This window comes from Bradysia coprophila, unplaced genomic scaffold (genome assembly GCF_014529535.1).
Source record: "Bradysia coprophila strain Holo2 unplaced genomic scaffold, BU_Bcop_v1 contig_94, whole genome shotgun sequence".
In the NCBI taxonomy this organism is placed as follows: domain Eukaryota; kingdom Metazoa; phylum Arthropoda; class Insecta; order Diptera; family Sciaridae; genus Bradysia; species Bradysia coprophila.
The window spans coordinates 9,574,449-9,599,051 of NW_023504022.1; the positions used below are offsets into that span (position 1 = coordinate 9,574,449).

Below are 24,603 nucleotides of genomic sequence, written 5' to 3' on the forward strand. Positions count from 1 at the left end.
AGGTGTTTCAAGGTTGGTTTCTAAATTTTGGGATGACAGATGATTCCTCTGACACTTCCTAACTTCAATCGGATTGTTCGATGGATTTTGGTTATTTTAGATATAAGTGACGTTTTTCGAGGTTAGTTCCTAAATTTTGGGATGACAGATGATTCCTCTGACACTTCCCAACTTACCTCGGATTTTTTGATGGATTTAGGTTATTTTCGATATAAGTGAGGTGTTGAGGTGAGGTGAGGTATTACGGTGAGGTGTATAAGTGAGGCGCAGAACGCGTTACCCTCAGCGGTATCAGTTATTTTGTAAGTAGAAACAAGGACTTGCGTCACACTTTCACCATTTAGGGTTTTTTGGAGGATATCTTTACTGTAAAGCGGAAATTTTTCAAGATTTGACTGTAATTACTTCATTACTTCGAAAAATACCCTGCCAACGATGCTTGAAATTGTGTGCAACAACACTTATCATAAGAAGTAAGTGCTGAAAAGGAGCAAAGTTTTGTCCAAGCCAGCCAAGAGTTAGTATATATACACAGACAAGAGACAGTACACTACCCCGCACACCCATCTAATATCATAAAACGCAGAGAAACAAATTAATATTATTATTATTAAAACGATTATATATTTCCTTTCCATTTTATCAAGAAACTTTTCTGATGCGAAGGAGGATGGTCGAAATAAAAGAACTTTACCCATTAGTTTGCCACAAGAGATAATGTCAAATGCATCTGCACTCAAAATTGGAAAACTTTTTACCAAATTCTTTTTTTCTTCTCGCTACTTCTTCTTTTTTTTCCATTTGAATATGTGGAGTCTCTTATAAATTTTCCCTAAATCTTTTTCGTTATCGTTTTTTTTCTGTTCATCCTTCTCCTCCTCAATTTTATTTAAATTGTGCGATCGCTTTCGTAGAACATTTGAATTTTCCCCAAAAAAAGAAGAAGAAGAAGGAAAATAAAGAAAACATTATTTGAACATTTGTATTCTGCATTTCGTTCCCATATTACACACTGTGTGCATACAACGAGAATTGCTATTATTTTTGTATTAATTTATGGGAATAAAGTAGGTAAATCCTATTTGTTATAGAATGGAGCGCTTTTATATAGCATGATGATAGCACACACAATCCCGACGGGGAGATATATAGATAGAGAGGGAGAGAGACCTATGTATGCTAAATAGCATGGAAGTTAGATAACAATAACCAGAATAAAGTAACAAAATTTTCGCAAATAAATCATTGTTGAAATCATTCGCTTTTCGGTTTTGCAATTTCATGCCAAGCAACAATTTACTAATAATTTTCCATTGTACACTCCCAAAAATACATACACCATGCTCCAGAATAACATATAAAACATTTACATGGGCAGACATATTAACGTAAACTAGAAAGTTACAGAAAAACTGAAATTAATTGTGTGTCTATACACGGCTGGCTGTGTACCGTGTATATATATAAACGGGAAAATTCATTTCCACACTCATTCGCACACCCACAATGAGTACGTATAGAAAATGTTGGATGTTGGAATTGAATGTCGTTACCATTGTTTGGATTTTTCAAAAGAAAACACATTCATCATCACATTCGTATTAAAAACTACTCAAATAGAATAAAAAGTGTCAGAAACATTTAAATTCAAAAAAAGAAGAAGAAGAAGAAAACGCGCCATTTTATGTATCAAAATCATGATCATCTGCAACAATGCGTAGGGGTGGCTTTTGGTATACAACTTTCTCAACTCTGTGCCTGTTTGGAGAAATTATGTTAAAAGTTCAAATTTAAGGTGACAACGGGGGGGATAACGCGAGATATAATTATAAAATTATAATTATAATGAAAAATGGATTGGCAAGAATGCTTTCATCCAAAATCGAATCCATCGGAAGTATGTGTAACCGATTAAAGAATCTTGATGTTCATCAAGCTTTGTGTCTGTTTCGTCACTCATTATCATCACCGAGATTTATTCATCTACTTCGCACCAGTCCAACATTCGAAAGTACTGATCTTCTTCATGAAGCAGACGAACTTTTCCGTGCAACCCTGGAATCAATATCGAACACAAAAATTGACGGTCGCAATTGGATCCAAGCGTCTTTACCAATATCTTTAGGTGGCTTAGGAATACGTCGGTTGCATGATTTATCTCATCCTGCTTATTGGTCATCGTTGTATAGCTCGGCTGATCTATCCAATTTAATATTGCAAAAATTCAATTTGGATGTGAAAGAAAAATGGAGTCAATACAATATCGATAACATATACATTCCAGAATGTGATGAGGCAAAGAAAGTACAAAATGAATGGGATCTTCCAAATATGAGAGTTGTATTCGAAGAGTTGTTGAACTCGAGTGAGCAAGTTGACCGTGCGAGATTACTGGCATCATTGAACAATGAATCATCAAAGTGGTTGCAAGTAATACCGTCGAATCAATTAGGTTTACTATTGGACAATAATTCAGCGAGAATTGCAATAGCTTTACGTTTGGGGTGTCAAATTTGTGAAAAACATCGATGTGTTTGTGGCAAGATGGTAGATACGAATGGTCACCATGGTTTGTCTTGTATGAAGACAGGTGGACACTATGTACGTCATGCAGACTTCAACAAAATCATATCAACAGCAATGACATCAGCTAGAGTTCCAAGCATTCTGGAACCACCTGGCTTATCCCGCCCCGATGGTAAAACGCCGGATGGTTTGTCCTTGATCCCTTGGAGCAGAGGGAAAGCAATTATTTGGGATTCTACTGTTCGAAATACCTTGGCTTTGTCATACTTGTCTCAATCATCAAGAACTGCTGGATCGGTTGCCGAAGAAGCGGAAAGACGTAAACACAATCATTACATGGAACTCAAAGAGCATTACAATTTTACACCTGTGGCTTTCGAGACGCTTGGTCCTATGGGTCCCGACACGAAAAAATTCTTGACTACGCTGGGCAGAATGATTAAAAAGGAAACTGGCGAGAAACGGTCATTAGATTTCTTGTTGCAAAAACTTTCGATTTCGATCCAAAGAGGAAATGCAGCGTGTATACTGGGTACCTTTGGTAAAAAATTGTCGGATGATTTCATTTTATAATAACTGTACACAAGTTTCCATAAATAAATCAAAACATCATTAAAAATTAATTTTTGAAACAATTTCATCCTGATGTCGTCATCGAAAAAAGCTCGTGAAAAATATGTGACTTATGTTGAGATTTACTATCACTTCATACTGTACAAGAAAAATGGGGATATTACTTAGAGACCCCACTAATAGCCTTGCGACCAACTACAAGTTTCATCTGACATTATTATTATGATTATGAAAAAAAAAATGCCAAAGACGTGCAGCTTCAGTTATCGGACAAATAGTCAAGGTACTTGGGTCAGAAAAAAGACTCCGTGCGCTTTTAGTCTTTAAGGTTTTTCGTTGGATATTGTCCAATGGACAAGCAAGATGGAACAAAGAAAAACTTTGAAGAACTTAATTCAGTTCATTGTTCTTCTAGCCAATTTTAGAAAAAAATTTCTGTTCTGGAAAGTTGGATCAATAGAGATATTTTATGGAAGAACTTTTTTTTTGGAGGAGTCCGAATGAAGTCAATACTTGGGTAAAGTGTCACGGAAAATTCATCATCTTTGAAGCCATTTGCCCTGGTCATTTCCAATCTATTTTTCATAAATTAGGTGTCATTCGAAAACTTCATTCAAATACTTCTGATCCATGTCAGCCGGCAATTTTATCAATGTTCAGGAGCCTGAGATATGACCTGGGGAAATCATGTTTGTCCTAATACGGATTTTTAAAGTTTTTTTATAGATCAATACAACAGAAGATACTTTGGGATATACCAGTTCCACACCAGACTGATAAAAAATATTTTATTTTTAGTTTAAAAGCTACAGTGACCGCAACAGATGTTCTTTTCATATGGAGCCTCTACAGCTGTTTCAGTCATTCGAGACTACACGCTTTGTTTTAAGTGAAGGATGGGCAACACCACAGACCCTGTTCCATGTGATAAATGGGTAATACACTGAAACTTTTGAAGACTTTACCCAATGTAGTGGATCACAACACTGACAAAGACATGATTAAAAACTTTTAGCTTTTAGCAGATGAGTTGTCCGGCCCGGTAGAGTTCCTTTTGTCAATTTGCTTTACGCGTACTAATAATTTACACTAATAACGTACTTTGTTCAAAGTGAAGGATAGGTAGAGCACTACATGCCTTGTTCGAAATGAAGGATGGGTAACATAACATACCTTAGTCTTAAAAAAAAGGCGGGTTACACAACATTCGTTTGTTCCTAATTTAGGAATGACACCTTGTTCTAAGTGAAGGATGGGTAACACAACATACCTTGTGTCTTAAACGGGTAACACTACTACACGCTTTGTTCTAAGTGAAGGATGGGCAATACCACATACCCTGTTCCATGTGATAGATGGGTAAAACGATTTTCTGATTAAACGCTATCCAACTTTAGGTCACTACACTAACTGAGTCAGTATTCTGACAGGATCAGTACGTTGACAAAAGGCATTTTCCGTTTTTTTCTTGTTTTCGTTTTCCTTTTTTGGTTTTTCGTTGTGTCGGGTTTTCTTCTTTTTGGGTTAGTGATCGTGCAGTTTTGTTAGTGTTAGTGTCAATGTTTTTAGTTTGTGTGTTTTTGCGGTTTCTGGTTTTTTATTTTGTGTGAAATTTGAGTGGTTTTTGTGTGAAGGCGAGTGAATTTTGTGTGGAAGCGAGTGAGATGATCCGTTGAGCTGGTGGGGTGAGTGAGTTTTAGTTTGTTTTTCCGTAGGGTTTTATTCCGTCTTTGGTTTTTGATTGAAATGAATGCTACGTTGTTGTGGGTACATTTTCATAGTAGCTTCTCACTAAGTTTAGAAATTTCCATCGAAAGGTGGCAGAACTTTTATTGCAAATTTTCAAATTACTAGTTCAATCAGAAAATTTACTGCTGTCTCGTGTAACGGACCAGTGGAAACGACTGAAGATGGTTAGACCATCCGGAGGTCGAAACAGCATTTCATCTCCGCTTTCGCTTCACGCGATCCATGGGAAAGGGAAGAGGAATAACGCTCTGTTTGTTTGTTTTGGTGTATTCGTTTGAACTTGATTTTTTCTGCGTATTAGACAACACCACCCCTGGAATTAGTGTGTTTTCCAGGTAAATTAAAGTTTTGTACCTTCGGAATATTGAATGGTGACAAATCTACACAGAACTTTTGCAATTTTCAATTCTTTTTTGTCAGCGTGGTGTTTCTTGCACAGATATTTCATCACTACTCCTTCATTTATGTTCGTTCAAGGATTACGGGAAGTTCATTTTTGGGACGTTACTGAAGATTTTCCTTATGCAAATTTTTTCGTGTGACACAACTATTTTATTGGTATCATTCTACGATGAAATGATTTTTGTGACTGTTTAAAGAGTGACTCATCCAAAATAATGTCTAATTTTTGATGTTCCTACTACATCTTTGTTCTAGACACTTGACACTTTCTTACGTTTTTGACCAGTTTTTCGGCTAACATTTGCCTACCCTATCATAGAACTATAGAACTGCAGAGAATTCAGACTAGCCTTTCTAGGCACGTATAAAACGGCTCCTGAAAAATGCGTCCGCTTTCGGTAGGCTGTTTTTTAAAAGAATCCCTCGGGACATACCAACAAATTTTCACTTTGAGTAATGTTTTGTGTCGAAAAAGTTGAAATCAATTATTACTATTGTTTGGCCTTCAAGAACCGAAAAGCTCGCAATAATTTGTCAAGGAATAAAATCAATCGAAGAAATTGCAAGACGACACCTCCGATGATACAATCAAAAATATTGTCGATCAACTCGAATAAGCAAATTATTTGGATTGGACAAACGAAGCGAATGCCTAAGCAAATATTTTTGAATTCTCCACACGTGCGACTCGATAACGGTTATACCAGAAAATAATGAACGAAAACTTTAAATTTTGGAGAACGAAAAATCTAATTTGAATCTCCATCTCCTCGACATAAATAAATTTCGCAAATGAAATGTTAATTCCGAAATCTGAATAGAATAATGAGTTTCCAGTTTTGTTATACATTTATAGCCACGACCATAGTATATGTTTCCATATATCCGATGCTATCTTCCAGGTAGCATCTAACCCTCATTTGTAAATATGAGATACTATTGTGTCGGAAGCAATTTTCGTACAATACACTTTCCTGTATCCACTCTTTTGCGCTACTCTCAAGTTTATCACTTCGTCAACTAACATAAACATAATATTTGGAGTGTATCTTTCACTATTATGGTCGAGTTAGATTTACTTTTAAGATTTGGTTGAATACAAATTTTATAGAATAATGTCGTCTATTGTGAGATGGTGTATGGCTTGTGGATGTGTAGTTTTATGCTTATGGTTATAACGGTGAATGAATAAGTTAAATTGCTTCCATTATTACAGTATGACACGTGACAAAATGGTTTAAATTGCTTTTTGACTGTAACACTATACACTATGCGCCCCTGTGTGTGTGTGTGGATGTCAAACGATGGTATGAGAAAAGTTGCCTCTCATCTATACGGTGTATCTTTCAAAAGTTCACTTCCAGTTTACGGAATCATTTAACATTATATTTGTCTGCAGCACATGCATTTTCCCATTTCAATATTCATTATCCATTCATCAATAAAAATTTCATTCATATTTTTATTCATGCCGTGTATTATTTCCGCCTCCCCATACCCCCCACCCATATACCCATTATAGAAACATTTTCGGAATCAATTATATTTACCTTCGTGTAGTTTCAAAATCAATTTGCTACAAAATATATTTCATATAAAACTGTTTACTTTACCATTGAGACTGAGAGATGATATATATAACGTACAAAATGTATCTATTCCATACATAAAACGAAGTATCATCGACAAAACCATGTAAAAACTTTTTAGCAAAAGCCATGTACTGAGTGGGATATATTGTGTAAAATGTGTATAATGTGGGAAATATCAAAAACTACAACAAGAGTAGGACTTAGTATCATATAATACAGGGGTTTTTCCGTCTGGATTATATAGATTATGCAACTTAATAATAATGAAATATTTTTGAACTTAGCCGCGTGTGTTACAACGTTATACATAATCGTAACGTTTCACATGTCTTCCCAGCTAAAGATTCAAGTGCTAAAGGTTGTTGTGGAACGGGGAGCATATAGAATATTTTCCACATAAACTAGATGGTGGTAAAAATGATGAATATCCAAAATTTAGAAGACGTAATCAGAATTCATCAACGATATGGAATACAAAGAACGAAGGTGTTTGGATTGGTGTGTATGTGGAATTTTATGTACGCTGCCTATACATTGCAGAAACGGAATAAAATTAATGATTCGGGTGCTTTAAATCAATATGGAACCAATTCATATTTTATTTGGTTGTGTCAATAAATTGGTATTGATTGATTGAATGTCTGATTGATGGACTCGGATTCTTTTTTTTTAATTTTCGATTTTAATTATAAAACAAATGGATAATGGGTAGATGTGACACTAGTTCACAGCCAGGGCTTATTTTAGAGAATTGTAATTCTAAAAAATCTTGAAAATTCCGAAAAATTTTCATAAAATCATTTTTGAAGTTATTCGGAATTTTTTATAATTTTGTTTGAGCTGACCTGAACTCACTGGCCTGACACTTTTCACGCTATTCCTCATTTTTTAAATGCTGCTATTCATAGAGTGTCCAGCCCTAGAGCGTCCAGCCCGTGCCTGAAACCTGATTTTATCATTTTGACCTGACCTGGCGTCCAGCCCGTGCCTGAAACCTGATTTTATCATTTTGACCTGACCTGAATCAACCTTCCTAACTGATTTTTTAAATTAATTTTTTCATTGCAGGCTCGGAATTATAAGAAGTAACAATTACAATCCAATCGAAGCTAATCATTGCACATGCTTTACTAACGTTCCAAATCGCATGTGGAATGAATGAAGTCGATTGGATTTTAATTGTTGAAAATGTAATCCACAGTTATCCACAGTACTTTGAAGTTTCCATTTAAATTTTTTGTGAGGTCACGTCAGATCAGGTAAAATCTAGTTTCACATTAAGGTCTAGGTATACCTCACCTGTTCCATTCCTTATAACACTTATAACCAATTAAATGTTATTTGGTTTGTTTAGACTATAGCTTAGCGTCAAAATAGTACTCTATTTGGCAGCTGTCAAATATGATCACTTTTGCTTGAAGTGCGTTGGTTTAGACCATAATCTTTTACTTCATTTGTTTAACTACTCATTTTACTATGGTGGTCTTATACGAGTGATCAGTCGTTTCGCAATTCAAAGTTTACAGTCTGTACAAATGTTTGCAACTCGCGTAGTTCTCATTTATGTACGAATAACCAAACCAGCTGATAAAAACGGCTGAGAAAAACAGCTGACAAAATCGGAACAAACACAAAACAGTCAGTGTCCAAATAATGAAATTGGTGACCGTAAATCGTGAAATAAAAACCATTTTCAATGGCATATTGGATTGAAAGTAACTCGAAAAGGTTTGCAAAAGCTAATATTGTCTTCGTATGGCAGCTAATTTATTTTTGTTACAAGTCTGGAGAGTTATGTCGAATTCGCAATTTTTTTCTTAGGATGACTACAGTCAAACATTTTCAACCAAAATTTTTAAATTAAACGACAGCATGTCATACTACGATAAGATTTTCGGTCGTCGATAAGAAAAAGTCCATATCTGTTCGATTCGATATTACTATATAAGCTGCTCGGTGGATACGTTTATATGTGTTACTCCAATACAAAAAAACACTTCAAAGCTCATCATATATGTGCATCATACAGCACACACTTATGCCAGTGTGTATACGGTTTCGGATACATGTAACATAAAGGCTCCCTCTATTTTCATTCATATAATAGATATTTCATGTCCCACATGCCCAAACATCAGAATTATTGATTCACATCAAATTGCACAGTCCAGCACAAATCGAGTTTATTTTCCTGTCTGCTGCCCATCAGTCTGTTTATAGACAACTATGGAAAAATAGCAGAAATTTTCTCTCTCCGAAGTTTTTTTTATTGCGGGTAAAGATATTGGGAATGAAATTATTTTGGTTTTCATCATTATGTAATAAACGTTGGGGATATTATATACGTGCACGTAGTATATTGAAAATGCCAAATGTATATATGGTTGGAAAAAGGAAAGAAAAAAAATTGAGAATCATAAAAGAAAACTAAACTTGCACTTCACACCATTCTCAGAAAGAAATCAAAAATCATTTTATCGTTTCGAGTACGGTAAAATAACAATTCAGAAACGGCACATAAAATCGGAGAGAATTTATATTTTTCATAGTACCCACTTATAGAGTGGGTTTTATTTCCTTCTAAAGCACTTTCGATAAATAAACCCAATTTTTAAGAATTATAACGGAGGAAAACAACAACTGATATTATCTATCTAATTTTCGATTTGTAACAGCAGAAAGAGAAACACGCTCCAGATAGCAGCGTAAGAGGCAATTATCACCGTAATTAATATTGGAAAATTATCAATATCAGTAAATGAATGGGATTATCTCTTCCAACGAACCAAAAAGATTCTTTACGTTACATTTATTTCAGGTATATTATCTGTATATATGTCTCGCCGAAGTCGACCAAGTTGCAAGTCAACAAAATTTAAACCAAAATTTCCACCGAAAAGGACACCATATAAGATCTCGAAATCAGAAGAAAACATACACGTAAATCAAAGTTATTTATTTATGTTACAGGCATTGGATTTCGAGCAACAAACACACGTCCGAAAAAAAAAACGAATGGCGACAGTGTCTACATTTTCCTTATCGGACCTTAGGTCTATAAATCAATTATGATTTTTAAAAGCCACAACAACATTTAAACTCGTTTTAGGGCATTCATTGGGAAGTAAATCATTGGTAAGTCTAGTCGAGACTAGAAATTCAACCAATAAATTGTTGTAAACCTTTATAAATGGCAGGTGTATCAATGTGTAATCATTTCACTTAAAAACGTGAAGTAATAGCAGTGCCGGACTGGCTCAAAAAAGCTCTTCGGGCGTTGTATGAAGAAATTGTTCAAAAGGCCCTTCGTTGCTCCTTATCCATACAAAAATCAAAAAGCCATTCGGGAATCGCCCGAACGCCCATAGGGCCAGTCCGGCACTGAGTAATAGTTCATTTACTTGCAGCACCATGCGAAAATGAAATTTTCGCAAGGGGCACTCACTAGCCATAACTTTCATTTTCGCAGGACTTCGCAAGTAAAATACCTTACGTAATTGCTTGGAGATTGTTATTTTGCATCTCGTCAAAAAAAATATCTTCAAACAAGGACGTAATGTACTAAAATGCTTTTTTTTAGCATAAGTTAGGAACAACATTTTTCCTAAACGACGTAGGAAATAAGCGACGACGTCGCGATAATTTGACACTAGTTAGGAAAAGTTAACCTAATGGCGCAAAAGCTCTACGTCTACATTAAAATGTCACATACGTCTATTCATCTGTTATGGGTAACGACGACACAAATAATGACTAGGTCCCACCTGTTGGGTGGGTCAGATCCCTTGACTGTCTGAACCTGAACTTCTTAATAGATGCTGTATTGGTAATGATTTATTGGTTGATTAAGAAGAACTACTAGAACAGTCTAAATCTCTCATTAACAATTTAATTCTGTTTTGTTTTACTGAAAATCTTTGTAAAGTCTTGAGACGTTATAAAACGATACTAATTTTTGATTCACAACTTCATTTTCGTTACTGGCATGGTTTTAGGCTCATATTAGACCGTTATTGTCTATAAAATGATGAACGCCTTCAATAAAAATTGAACTCGTGTGAATTGCGGCCCTCGCTTCGCTCTGGCCGCAAACTTCACACTCGTTAATTTTTTGTGGTTTATTCGCTTTTGTTAACAAGACAAAATAAAATATCAAGAAAGACTTATTGAAATAGATCAAAAAATTCGTTTAGCAACAGCAGCTACATCGTTAGACCAATATTAAAGGCTTTTTCTGAGAACTACTTCCAGATAGTTGAACCAATACAACCCATTTTCGAACTTGACCTGAGGATTTCAATACTTCGTCGAATAAAAAAGAGTTTTTGAAAATCGGTTGAGATTTACTCCAGTTATCGTGTTAACAAAGGGCACAAAATTTTAACATTTAACGTTTTTTCATCACATTTCCATACATTTTTAATCATAGTGAACGTGTTGCGTACGGTGTATTTGTTTTTGTAAAACCCATGACTTACAATCAAGGGAACAAACTCTGTGTAATATGGTTCTTTAAGCAGTAAAATGCATGTTAAAATAAATTGAAGTACAAGATTTGAAATCAACGGATTAAAAATACTATGATCGACGGAAGTAATAGATCCTATAATAATACTGGTCATATGCTTGCCGTCTGTAACAGGTTAAGTTTTTGAGTACAGTGCAATGGGGCACTAGGCAATGTGGTACTTCTTGTGAGTTTTGGACCCCTGCTTCACCTCGAAATTTCACACAAAGAGTATCATTTCCATCATTTGCTTCATTGGTAAGTGTACTAAAATCGTTTACATTTGTTTTTGCCAACATTTTGCAAAAGAAAAAAAAACTTTCCAAAGCGGTAGCTACTTTATCGAAACGGTGGAGGTATCTGTACGTGCACAGTTTCAATCCGCATTGAATCGGGGATGAATCTTTTATGATTCACCAATGAAACAATGTCTTTATATACGGTTTTACCACTACCACGGGCATGCCTGTACCATTATAGCTCACCCTCTCAATAAATCTAAGCACTGCTATTTGTTAGCATTAGTGAACCAGCTGGAGAACAGGTGAAGCAAATTCATGTATAAATTTCACTGACGTGCCCTGTAATATGAATATTTACTGTAAGTCAAAGGGCGGACGTTCTTTTCTCAAAGGATTGTTTCAATATTCGAAAGGAGTTTGTGGAACAATATTTAAAAACTATTGCCATAGCACTGCTCCTAGCATTAACACGCACATGTCAGAGGTCGAAAACGGTTTCTATGTTAATGCTAGAATCAATGCTGTGGTATTGCTATCAGTTGCCTTCTCAATTGTCAAATAACGTATTGAACCTTCTGTCTAAAAGGTTTTTTTTATCAGTGGGGAAAACAGTAATCTTTATCCTTTACGACAACGAGAACTAACACTAATATGGATGTCACCTTAATTTCTAGCTCTTTTATGTTTTGTATCAAATTTCGTTACGAAAATAACAGAACTCATACCCATTTCACTTTCACCGCCATTTATACACATATAGACTGACATATAGTGAAAGGACGAAACATCTAATCGGCAGTCGAATCTCCGACATACAAAAATTTATTCATTGCGAAAAACCTATTAATATCGGAAGCAATACAATATAAAAGCGCTCCTCCCTTATTATATCTCAACAAACTCCAACCTCAACAATCAAACAAAACAGAAATATTAACCGAAAAAGCAGAGAGAGAAAGGCAAAAAATAAAATGTTTCACAATTTCCTATTACATTGGGATTTCCATTTATTTCAATAAATTATTTGCGATTCGGAAAAATTCATTAACCCAATCTATCCGAAATGACAAAGAAAATTAGAACAGGCTAAACAGTCGAATAAAAATACTTATAATAACATCCATGGATATATAGTAGACACGTTATACATATATATACACATCCAACAGACAAAGTGTGGGTAAAAAACAAATAGTCTCCGTATACCTTCATCTCTAGCGAAAATGACTTGAGGAAAATTCCCACAAAATGTAATTCGTACAGAGCATAGACGAGTAATTTTATTATCATGCACACTTATCACTTTATCAACAATAATCAATATATTTAGGTTGAGAGCATGGTATAGAGATGTACGTACGTACGTACATCCATACATCTCTAGCATGGAACATAAATACAGACACAACAATAAAATGTTACATATTTTCTATTCCACCTCCTATCAACCACTCCAACCACCCCAAGAGATAACTTTGTATTTTCTTCCACATTATAATACATAAATAAAAGTACATAAAGCAAGAACACACCAATATAAACCATTCCATTCCGTTTTCTCAACACCACCATTTGCAGTATACACAACATCGGAGTACTTGACTTTAAGATGAGGGTTCGTTATCAACGGAAGGAAGTGGGTCGTCATGTTACTGATGATTTATTGGATAAGAAAACTCCTTTTACTTGTCGAAATAAATCAATAAAAATACTTTGCTCTGTTGTTAGTCGGCGTGTAATTTTTGTTTCTATCCTTTCAGCATACACAATATAACACAATCAGGGAACGTGTAATAAAATGTTAAATTCTATAAAACACAGAATTTCTCTCTTCTTCGTCTTCTTTCACTTTTTTTTTCTCGGGTGAATGAAAGAAGAAAGAAAGGAAGGAAAAAAACAGAATCTCTATGTTGTAATACATAATAATATCTAAAACGTGCAGAGCGATGGAATTTTGTCGCCCCTATATATGGGTTTTGTTGATAATTGAGTGTGCTGATCGAAAGAGATGTAAGTTTTGTATTTAATACATTTTCTCCAAACATTGTTACGACGAAAAAGAAAAGAACTTTTAATTGAAACAACTTTTTTTTGTTGGTAAAAATTGTCTCCATAAAAGTCAACCGTTAACATATCTGCGATAAATCTGAATGAAAGATTGATGCATCTGTTGGGGTCCATATCTTATCAATCTCTCTTGAGATAGACAATGTTGGCGACAGTTTTGAACTAGGCGATTAAATCACGAATAATTTTGTTATATTGACAACAACAAAGTTTGATTGTCAATGATCAAGTTCCTAAACAATTAAGAATGAAATTTATCTGCCTAGAACGATAATCTCATTGTTATTCCTCTAGAGAAAATTTGTTACCAGATAAATTTATCTCGATTTACCTGTTCTTGGCAGATAAAATAGCGTGAGCCTCTGTCCTAAATGTTTATTATGACGATTTGGATTACGTACCACTCCTTCGGCTCGGTACATAACTTTTAAATCGTCAAAATAAACATTTTAGACAGGGAGTTGCGGGAATCGTTAATAATTTTTACAGTGGCTCATCATTACACTTGGTTAAATCCCACATTTAAAAAAGATAAAAGTTGAACTTGCAAAGATTGTTCTGTTAAGTAAACGGACAATAAAGTCGACAGTGTGAAAGTGTTAAGTTAGCATTTTTTAAAAAGTACTCCGACTGTTTTAAAAAGACCAGTCTTAAGGAATTTAATGTTTGGCTCTTTTTCGGAGATATTTTACGTCAAACTTTCTTTACATCGGTTACATAAAGCTTGAGAGTGACACTATTTACCCATTAACTATAAATTAGTTGCTGATTCCATCGCAGCATAATCTACCATTACTCAAAATGAAACGACTGTTGTTAAAAAGTACGGTTGCGAGCCCCTTTTAGTTACAAGTCGCTGTTTTATCTCGGGGTTAGTCCTGACTAACATCGGTCGGATGATAATTTTCTCACCCAATATGGTTGAACCCGCCATTTTATGGGAGACAATGATATTAAATACAGTCTAACTAGCTTCATTCATTATTTTAAGATTTTTTCTTTCTTGTGTTTTGTAGTTTTGTTCGTAGGAATGAAAAGTAATCGCTTGCTTTGTACTGTTTCACTTGTGGTTGTCGTGTTTTGACCATTCCAAGTATACAGCCGTAATGTGTAAGTGGTACACCACCACCATTACTTTGCAATCATGTCTTATCCGTGTTCATTACCGTTGTCGGTATCACTTTGCTAATTAAATTCTTTTCCTGCGAGTCCTAGGCCCATAACCTGTTGGTTTTCCAGATTTCAAGGAGCATTCAATAAACCGCGGAGATGCAAAATATACAGAACTTTAATCAAAAACGTCCTTTCACATAGAATATTACAATTAGACTAACTAGATTAATTGCAGCCCAATCAAGGCATACTAAACTATTGTCAAAGTATGCTAGATCAATTGATTGCAAATCCAACAATCTTCGTTGAGCCCATTGTGCGGCACCCTTCTAGTTGGCTATTGTCATTAATGGTTATAGTGATGACTAAGAAAAAATCCGTCGTAATGCTGTTCTACTAGAACAGTTCTACCTGCTTGCTATCTGCGACAAAGGACAGTACATGTAACGAAATCGACAATATGATTTTGGTTGAAAACAGTGCATTACTTATCAATGGAACAAATGGTGGGAATGGCACTTCTTGTGTGATATTTACCGATCGAGGCGTAGCCGAGGTCAGTGAATACACAATAATGTCATTTCCACCATTTATTCCGATGCATTCGTTTGGTTAAAATTTTCTAAATAAATTGAATATAAATACGGAAACATGAGCCCACCAAACAAGTAAATACAAATACTATTGACACAACCAACATTTGTACATGGGTTATTTAATCTAGCCACAAACTATATCATCAAAATGTTAAAAACTGACTCGGTTAACATTTTGTTTGTTGTGAAAATTGATAAATGTATGGAAACAACGGTCCAAAATAAATTTAAATTAAACATTTTATAACATCACCCACCACATAGAGAGAGAGAGAGAGTCAGTCTCTTTCACTACCTTTCTCTCTCACTGGCTCTATATATAGTCATTCAATTTACCGAGCCATTTCCATTAAAAGAGTATAAATCTTTTTCAATTAATTAAAGTAAACTCTGGTTAAAATATTCATAAAACCATAATAATCACATTACCAAATCTCTTATACCTGAGCGAAACCTGATTATACGTTCCCTAACACAAGCATTAATACACGAAACTCAAATATAAAGGAAAATATCTTTCGTTTACATGGTATTTATGTTTTCCATTTAAAGTGCCTATATAAAATTTAACGAATTTTCCTCAAGGAATATTTTCTCTGTATGCATCTTCTTTTCCACTGATTACATGCACTTTCCACTACACAAATTCTTGTTTCTACTTGTTTATCTCCGTTGAATAATTTAATGGCAGCCTAGGTTTCTCACACTCTGGAAGCGATACACAACGTCGTCTGTGTGAGAGCTTAATCTTATTATTTATTTAGCATTTCTAAGTAATGTACCTAAAAACTTTAATGTTTTCAGTTTTGATATACAGAACAGATTTTGTTTTTGTTTTCGCATTTTTTTTCCCTTTGTTTTTCCCGAATGCTCTAAGAAAAATCTGAATATTTCAACAAAATCAGCTACTGTACTACTTGTCCATCACGTTTAATGTTTGAATTTAATTCGTTAATCCGAATTGAGATGCCCTTCTTTGAATGGAGTCGAGACCTTGTTTCCTGTTTTCCTTTTTTTTCGCTTAAGCTTTTATGACTTTGAAGTGGGGTAAATAATTGAATGTAAATATGATGGTTGTTAACCTTTCACAGACGGCAAGTGTATCAGTAGGGTAGTTAATGAATCTATAACTTCCTTTGAAGTACGTAAATTACATCGATCATTTAACTTGTCCTAAGATATATTTTCCGATAGAAGGGGATGTTAGCTGGAGATTATTTTTATCGTCTTTGTTAAAAGGTTCGCCCTGGGTAATTATACGACTACCGAAGGGCCTGTCGATTTTTGAATGGATAAAAGGTAGCGAAGGGCTTTTTGGAAATTTTCTTCTTTATAGAATCTAAATTTTTGAGTTTTTGGTCTCCAACCTATTTTCAGCTCTACCGAAAACGGCTTTGATATTTTTGTTAGCTGTATTATTCTACTAATTGGAGTCCAATGCTACAGAAAAAAATAAAATCCGGAAGAAGTTTGTCGAAAAAATCTATTTCGTTAGTCTCGTCAAAGTTTGCCGACTATCAAAAATTGATTGAATTGGGTGAATTACAGAATCCATAAGAAGATTAGATAAGAAAGTGGGATTCTTACATGTGCAAAACAGTAGAGTACGCAGTGTCACAGTGGGCAAATGTCCAGAATTTGATGAATTTGGAATACAGTCCCAACTCGTCAAAATAAAAATTTGAAACCTCGGACGTAATGTGGCTAGAGCGATAGAATCTTTTACTTCATTTGCCAGAGCTCATCGCTTATTTTGTTGTCGCAGTCGACATAGTAGACCGTACAAATTTTTGTGATATCGCATAAAAATGTAATCGTCAGCGTCGTTAAAAATAATGAACAGCCAAACTGAGAATCAAATGCTTTCAACATTGGTGCTGGAGAAAATCGCACATAGAAGAACCGAACCGAATCTCTGCGGTGTAACTTTTCCAGCATCATAGTTTTTCTTAAAATAAAATTCCCTTTTGTGTATACTAAATCGATCTTAGATAATCCGTAACGCTCTCACCACATCACTAAACTTTATATCAAATCATATAAAAGGTAATATCCATGCACATACACACTCACTGGATGGATATAGAATATATTGGAGGGAAATCGTAAATTTCTCCACGCTACGTATCACAGTGCATACTAGAGGTGTAAATATGTAATATACACACAGTCCGTTTTATCCATTATATATATGAACTGTGTGTAGCTTATCTCCTCTCGAGCTATTGTTTTATTGGCAATATACTACGCCCATTGAAACATTGAAACCACTTCCGAACCGGATGCTGTTACAATAAACCACATACATAAAACTATTTAATTTATTTGTTGTGATTTATACAATACAATGTGTGTACGCTCGCTCTCTGCCTGGGCTCTATAGTTATTGAATGTACCGACTGAACATCTCCGCTCCGAAATACATACACCAAATGAAATAACATTAATTACGGTACACCTTGCCGGTTATTCGGTATTAATGTAGCGTTTTTTTGTCGGGATTTGGAGCCTTCTATTTTCGACAAAAATTTATCTCTATCGAAGACCTTTTAACTGTTCGATACTGACCACTCATAGGTCAGCCAGTAATAGTCAATTTGATTTAGTTACAGATTTTACGTTATGCGAAGATATATTTTTGTAAATTTATTTCTTCTGGAAACGATTACTTCGACGTTTTATGTGCTTTTAACATTCCGCAAAGAATTCGTTGACTTCTACGTACGAACGTTTATAAGCTGTTTCGATAAAACCAGTTGTTATTGATACAGAACATTTATTTCCTGGGGGGGGCGAACAGTATACAAGGCAATATATTGAGGGGTTCGTATCAAATTCAAAAAAATCAACGTTGATTGTAGACACTAACATGGTTAAAGTATAAAAGTAAAGCTTGATTATCATCTCTTGAAATCCCCATGTTGTTGGCATTCTCGACTTTCTGTTCGAGAAATGTGATGCAAACTTTCATCGAGATAACCGTTTGCTTTAATAAATCTTATTTCTCACCACAACTGTCACTACACAGCATAACAATCAAGGGTATTTGTATTGCGAACAGTAAGTTATGTATACTATGGGGACATGTGAAGTTATAATATGAAAGTCAAGTTTTCGGTGAAGAGACATTATACACAGAAAAGTCTCTTTGTTCGGGGCGGGTAGACGAAACGTGACCAAGAAGGACAAGCAACTTCAGATAATTTTGCTACTCTGGCGGCGGCAATTTTTTTTTTCGAACAGTTTATGGCACTTTTGATGTTGCTATCGATGCTATCGATGTAAATTGTAGGCTTTATTGGTATCGCTCACGCACAGATTTTTCAATTATGTTGCAGTCAGAAATTTTAACCATAGATTGACGTTAAGATTTTTTATAAAACGTATTATTATAAGGGCGAGACTAGTTCGTTCATCCTACGACATTTTCGTCATGAAAACGAAGACTGTAAACTTCAAGGTTCGTTCTTTTCTTTCAGAACTTTGGTAAATACTGGTGAGGTCACGCAGATTATGATACGCAGGTGTGACATGTCCCTCTACATACTAATTTGTATTGGAAAGGTGTGTTCCCGCGTATCCAATTCCTAAAAGTGTGCCTAAAATTTGAATTTTAAGTGAACGGTTCGATGAAAAAGTGAACCAAAAAATACATTTCAACGCTTCATTGTATGAAAATGACGCTACGTTAGAAAGACCTCCGCACTTTCCATTTTGAATTTCGACCGCACTTGCGGCGTCAATAAAAGGACGATCTGCATGACCTCCACAAAATTTACAGCGACTGAAGTTTCAATAATTTCGACAGACAACATAATTCTAAGCAAAAAATTATTCTCACTATCGTAATTTTTTTAATTAATTGTTTTCTGATTTTCAAAGACAAGTCAAACTTAAAAAAGACTATATGTTTTTAAATGTCTCTCTTTTCTTCTCGTGTTATTTTTTCTTAATTTTCTCACGAAAAAGGTTTGCTTTTGGGTTCAATTCGGGTCGTAGTCGTAATGGAAATATAAATTAAAAGTATAAAACTTGAAAATTCGGCAATAGTGTAGATAGTCCTTAACGTGCATTAATGTGCCTTCAAAATTGGAACCGACTGGGCTTTCGAGAGACGATGGGAAAAGACCCGATGGTATAACGTTAATTCCATGGGAAAAGGACAGTCAATGGTTTGGGACGCCACTTGTATCGATACAGTAGCTGACAGTTACATACATCTATCTCTAACGCAATCAGGTTCAGCAGCAGAATTTGCGCAAAATCGAAAGCATAGGCTCTATTAGTATATAAAATCTCAAAATTATAAGTTCGTAGCATTGGCAGTGGAATCTTTTGGACCATGGTCAAGCGATTCGATCAATTTAATTAAACAAGAATTAAACAATCGGCAAGAAAATTCAAACGACTGGAGATCGCTGCTCAAAGAATTTCCTAATTCAACGAATTTCTTTGGCAATTCAAAGGGGAAATGCCAGTTGTGTCCAAAATATCCTTCCGTCTTCAAATGCATTAAGTGAGATATATTATTTATAAAAAAAATATAAAAATTTGTAATAATCAGAAAATTAGGACACATTTTAGGATGTATAGATAGGCGAGGGGCCACAGAACATTCTGTGTCCACGAGAGCGGTGCAAAATGTCTTGACTCTTTCTGGTTGAGTTCCATGCCCTAATAACGAAAAGCTCGGGTGCCAGGCTGGATTCCTGGTCATTTTCGAGAAAAGAGGGGGGAAGTACAGGATGCAGATTTTTCGTTTTGAAGTCTTTTCGGCCAGATAAAACAAAATATCTTGTCATATTATTATTGATTAATTTCCTACATGATAGAACTTTTTCCGAATTTTCAGACATCACAGGGTGGTTGTAAAATGTCCTTAAAGTCAAAAAATATTTTCGAGTACCGATTTTTTCACTGTTTTTTGCATTTTTGAACCTGAAAAAAATATTTTAGGCAGAATAAATGTTCTACGGTTTTGATGCCCGGAAAATTCTATATTGATACACCATGTTTCACATCGGCTCGCGGCCACAGGGTGCTTAATAAGAGTAAGAGTAATTTTTTTCCTTTGCAAAATGTTCACATTTTTCACGTAGGTGTTACCTCATAAAACTTTGTTTTTATGATACTCATGTGATAGACTACATAAAGCCATCCACAAGGTGTGTCTAAGATATTTTTTTAATGACGAAAACTTATAATAGTATCGAAATTTTCTATGTTTCAACCAAAAATTTGTCGCTTTGGAACTGTTTCTACCGACAAAACGTGCTGAAAAGTAAATCGAAAATCGAAATTTCTATCGATGGAAAATAAAACTCATCGAGGGAAAGTTCAATCTCTTGCACCGCGACCTATAAATAGCAGTCCCCACATCTACCTAAATGGAATCCCTGTTCCACATGCAACAACCAAATATCGAGATTTAAATTTGGACAACAAACTAAACTGGAACACGGTTGATTTGAAACGAGATTAAAATAGGGACCACCGACCACCAATAATTTTTTTTTCATATTTATAATGAGTGATGGACAAGAACTTCACACAGGAAAAAATTAGCCCAAACCCCTGAGCCGTTTCTGAGAACCAGTGGATGCGACTACCGAAAGCAGTCAAAGACAGCCGGAGCACATATTTTAATTGGGATCGGTATATCGGCGAATATTGTCGCGACAAATTAGTTTAAAATAAAGCTGTCATTGAGAGAGGTGTCCAAATTTGACCGAGGGTAGCGGAAAAAGTAACTTCTCTGAAAATGTACCATAAAAGACCACTTTCAAAATTTTTTTGTCGCCATTCGAAAGAGCTTATTAACTGTGTCTAGAATCAATCTTAATTGGCTGGCTCGGTCACTTTGTCAAGGATATATCACTCTTCGAAAATGGAGAAATTTTGACTTTCAACTGTTATTGCTCCGAGAGCAGATGACCGAAAGCAATATTATTTACACAGTATATCTTAGAATTGTACCCTCTACCGATCCCAATTAAAATATGTGCTCTGGCTGTCCCTGACTGCTTGCGGTAGTCGCATCCATTGGTTCTCAGAAACGGCTCAGGGGTTTGGGCTAATTTTTTTCCTGTGTGAAGTTCTTGTCCATCACTCATTATAAATATGAAAAAAAAATTATTGGTGGTCGGCGGTCCCTATTTAATCTCGTTTCAAACCAACCGTGGGAAACATCACGTAAAGCAAAAGGCTCAACAAATGAATCATAACACAAGACAGATGTAACTAGTTGGATCCAATTTTAAAGTAATACTTATTTGTGTACTTGGTTTGGACTATGCATTTAAGTTATTTTGGCGGCTATAAGCGAAAATAGCTTAAAAGCATTGTGTAAACCAAGCACTCAAAAAAGTTTTCATGCAGAGGGAAAAAATCGAGAGAAAATTTCCAAAATTGACATCGATTTTGGACGCAAGGCATGAAAAACTGTACTGCAAAAGATTGATTTGTCGATCGATATTGGCACCAATCTGGATACGCCCTCTGAGCCTTGAACGTTGATATCATTAAAACAAACAGATCACTGCTCCTGGCATGGACACTGATTTCACAAGATGACTTTTATTTATTGTAATTTTATTTTTTGAAAGAAAAGATCGATTTTTTACTGACTGCGTCATTATTGTGAGCAGTCTTTTTTTTCGCTCAATAAACTTATAAAGATTTCACAAGTGTCAAATAGAAAATATTTGGAGGCTGATGACGAAATCACACCAGGCAATTGTTTCTTTCGTAAAGAAACATACAATACAAACAAACCTAAGTTGTTATTACAGCATACAAGTTTCACACTTGTCAATTCAGTGTCCGTGCTAGGAGCAGTGCTGTGAAACCACAGTTTTAATATTGTTGACCATCTTGATCATGGATTTGAATTCCAAATGATTTTGTAACACGTGAGAGCGTTTCATGTATTTTATAATGAAACGCTATCTCGTATACTACGTTACAATATGTCACAAATAATTTAGTATAGGTGGATTAGTGGTTTCTATTTTATGGTGACCAGATCAATAATTTAAAGAAATGTGATTGGTCTTAAATAATGTCATAGTTGATTTAATTGGTCTAGAATTGGCATTTGCAATAATTATGTTTAAAGACATTCGTTAAAAAGTAGAAACTTGGTTATTACAAAATGGTGTCCGTTTATGGATAGTGTATTGGATATTTTATGTAGATAATTCAATATGTATTTTGGAGTGGTGCATTAGCTAAATGAATATAGTTTCAAGGTTGAAAATAGCCAAAATTACCATTAGCATTTTTACAAAAAGTTGTAGTAGTCATTTAGCTGTTCAAATCGTAACTAATTGCTGAGTGCGTAAAATCATTTAAATATCAAAGTAATTCGAGTGCAGGTAAGCAAATCAATTGCATTTTGTATGATAATATAACTTAGAAATGGAATTTCATGAACGTTGCGCTTCTTGTTCAGTCGTCTTGGAGTCGAATTTTTAGAAAATGAGTGCACAAAAGCGAAGATCGTTTAAGAAAAAATTGGAAAAGTACACTTCGCAAAGAATCGCTTTATCGGTAATCGACCAAAAACAGAAAGAGTTAGATGAGGAATGTAATACGATGATACGTACAATTAAGCGTACCGTTGCGGAAGCATTCGTCGCAAACAGTAAGTTTCCGTCGACTCGACGATGATTTTGCATTTGAAAATACTTAACAATTCGTTTACCTCTAATTAAGCCATTGCATCTGAGGAATTTTACTTAATTTCTGGGAATTATTTCACTAAAATCGAACAAGAATATCTACCTGCGGAGATTGCAATGGTGAAGTTTTCGTTCGAAAACGGAATTACCAACAAATACCACACCTATGTCGCTCCAGGTAAATTAGATTTACATTTTATTTATTGTTCCACTGATACTGCAGCACACGAACCATCTATACGTCACTGTTTTCGAATTTATGAAATCGATAGGGGCTGTTCATAAATTACGTGACTAAAGAAAAGGTATGGGTTCTTGCGTCTGCTTGACATTCCATACAATTTTTCTTTGAAAACTTGCATTCGTTCTGCCTGACAGGGGAAGAAAATGGAGATTTTAGCGTTACTTAATTTATGAATGGCCCCATACGTCGTGGTAAAATTTATTATTTTTGAATCCGCGGGACGAAACGGTGTCTCCTTAAAAAAACCTTCGTTTTCCCCATATCCAGAAAATATCCAAATGGGTTATCAGGCCGACGCGATAGAGCATTCAACAAATACCCACCGGCTGGCTGTACCTCCTAATGCCACAGGCGAGAGGAACTATCAACGTATTTTGAACGAAATGAAAAGATTCATGGGCGAACCGACGCCGATTCTTTTTACTTTCGAAGAAAATATTGCCATGATCAAGTCGTTCATCCGATTGTTCGCAAATTCTGGAAACAATGACGATATTAAGGTGTATCCGTTGCATCAGCTATTCTACGAAATTAAGGTAATGACCGCCAAAAACAGTGCGATGGAGCGACCATCATTCGGATCGATTAACATTGCCAAAGAACATCTGCGACGCTATGATTGCGTGTTGACAGCTGGTACTGCATGTGCGGTGGGTTCGGAAATTTATGATTTATATTTCGGACCTCGTCGGCAATAAATTTTGGTTTTCACTTGTCAACAGTACCACGAACTGGATTGTGGGAAACACTGTCCCTTGAGCCATGTTCAACATTGGGCGTACATTTTGTTCCACCACATTTGCGGCGATTTGAACATTAAGCTGATTTCTGGTGAACATTCTCCATGTGAGGTTTGTGCATTCAAACGAGTCGGTCAATTGAAGTCATCGACCAAAAAACAATCATTCACAGGGACAATCATCACGCTCCGCAATCGCATCGAATGTAGTTACGGGTCTGACTGCTCGGGTCGACCGAGTCTTGTCAGTTCAAAACGACAAAGATATTCCGACATTGGCCAGCCGCATTAATCGTAAAAGACCTGGTGGAGCGTTGAAAAGTCCGAAGATCTCAACATTTGATAGCACTTGAAAATAATATTAAAGAACAACACGGATAACACGACACGATAACCTGAGGAAATTTCAACCTTCTTTTTATTCGATGAAGTATTGAAATCCTCAGGTCAAGTTCGAAAATGGGTGGTATCGGTTCAAGCATCTGGTAATAGTACTCAAAAGAAGCCTTTTTATTCTTTGTTAACACGATAACTTAAGTAATTCTCAACCGATTTAAAAAACATAGCTAAC

The 24,603-nt window shown here is 35.3% G+C and overlaps 1 protein-coding gene across 1 annotated transcript; it reads left to right on the plus strand.

Annotated features, from left to right (window-relative positions):
- The first annotated feature begins 22,846 nt into the window (after positions 1-22,846).
- Positions 22,847-24,603, plus strand: LOC119085521 (protein maelstrom homolog). Its single transcript, XM_037195936.1, has 5 exons — positions 22,847-23,012; positions 23,084-23,227; positions 23,561-23,943; positions 24,016-24,144; positions 24,206-24,603. Exons 1-5 carry the CDS (start codon positions 22,847-22,849, stop codon positions 24,383-24,385), a joined length of 1,002 nt encoding a protein of 333 aa, XP_037051831.1. The 3' UTR covers positions 24,386-24,603.

Excerpts from the sequence above, each read along its gene's own strand:
- LOC119085521 (XM_037195936.1), top strand. The coding sequence starts at position 22,847 with ATGAGTGCACAAAAGCGAAGATCGTTTAAGAAAAAATTGGAAAAGTAC. Across the intron at positions 23,013-23,083 it reads GGAAGCATTCGTCGCAAACA|CCATTGCATCTGAGGAATTT; the intron begins GTAAGTTTCCGT and ends CCTCTAATTAAG. Across the intron at positions 23,944-24,015 it reads CAGCTGGTACTGCATGTGCG|TACCACGAACTGGATTGTGG; the intron begins GTGGGTTCGGAA and ends ACTTGTCAACAG.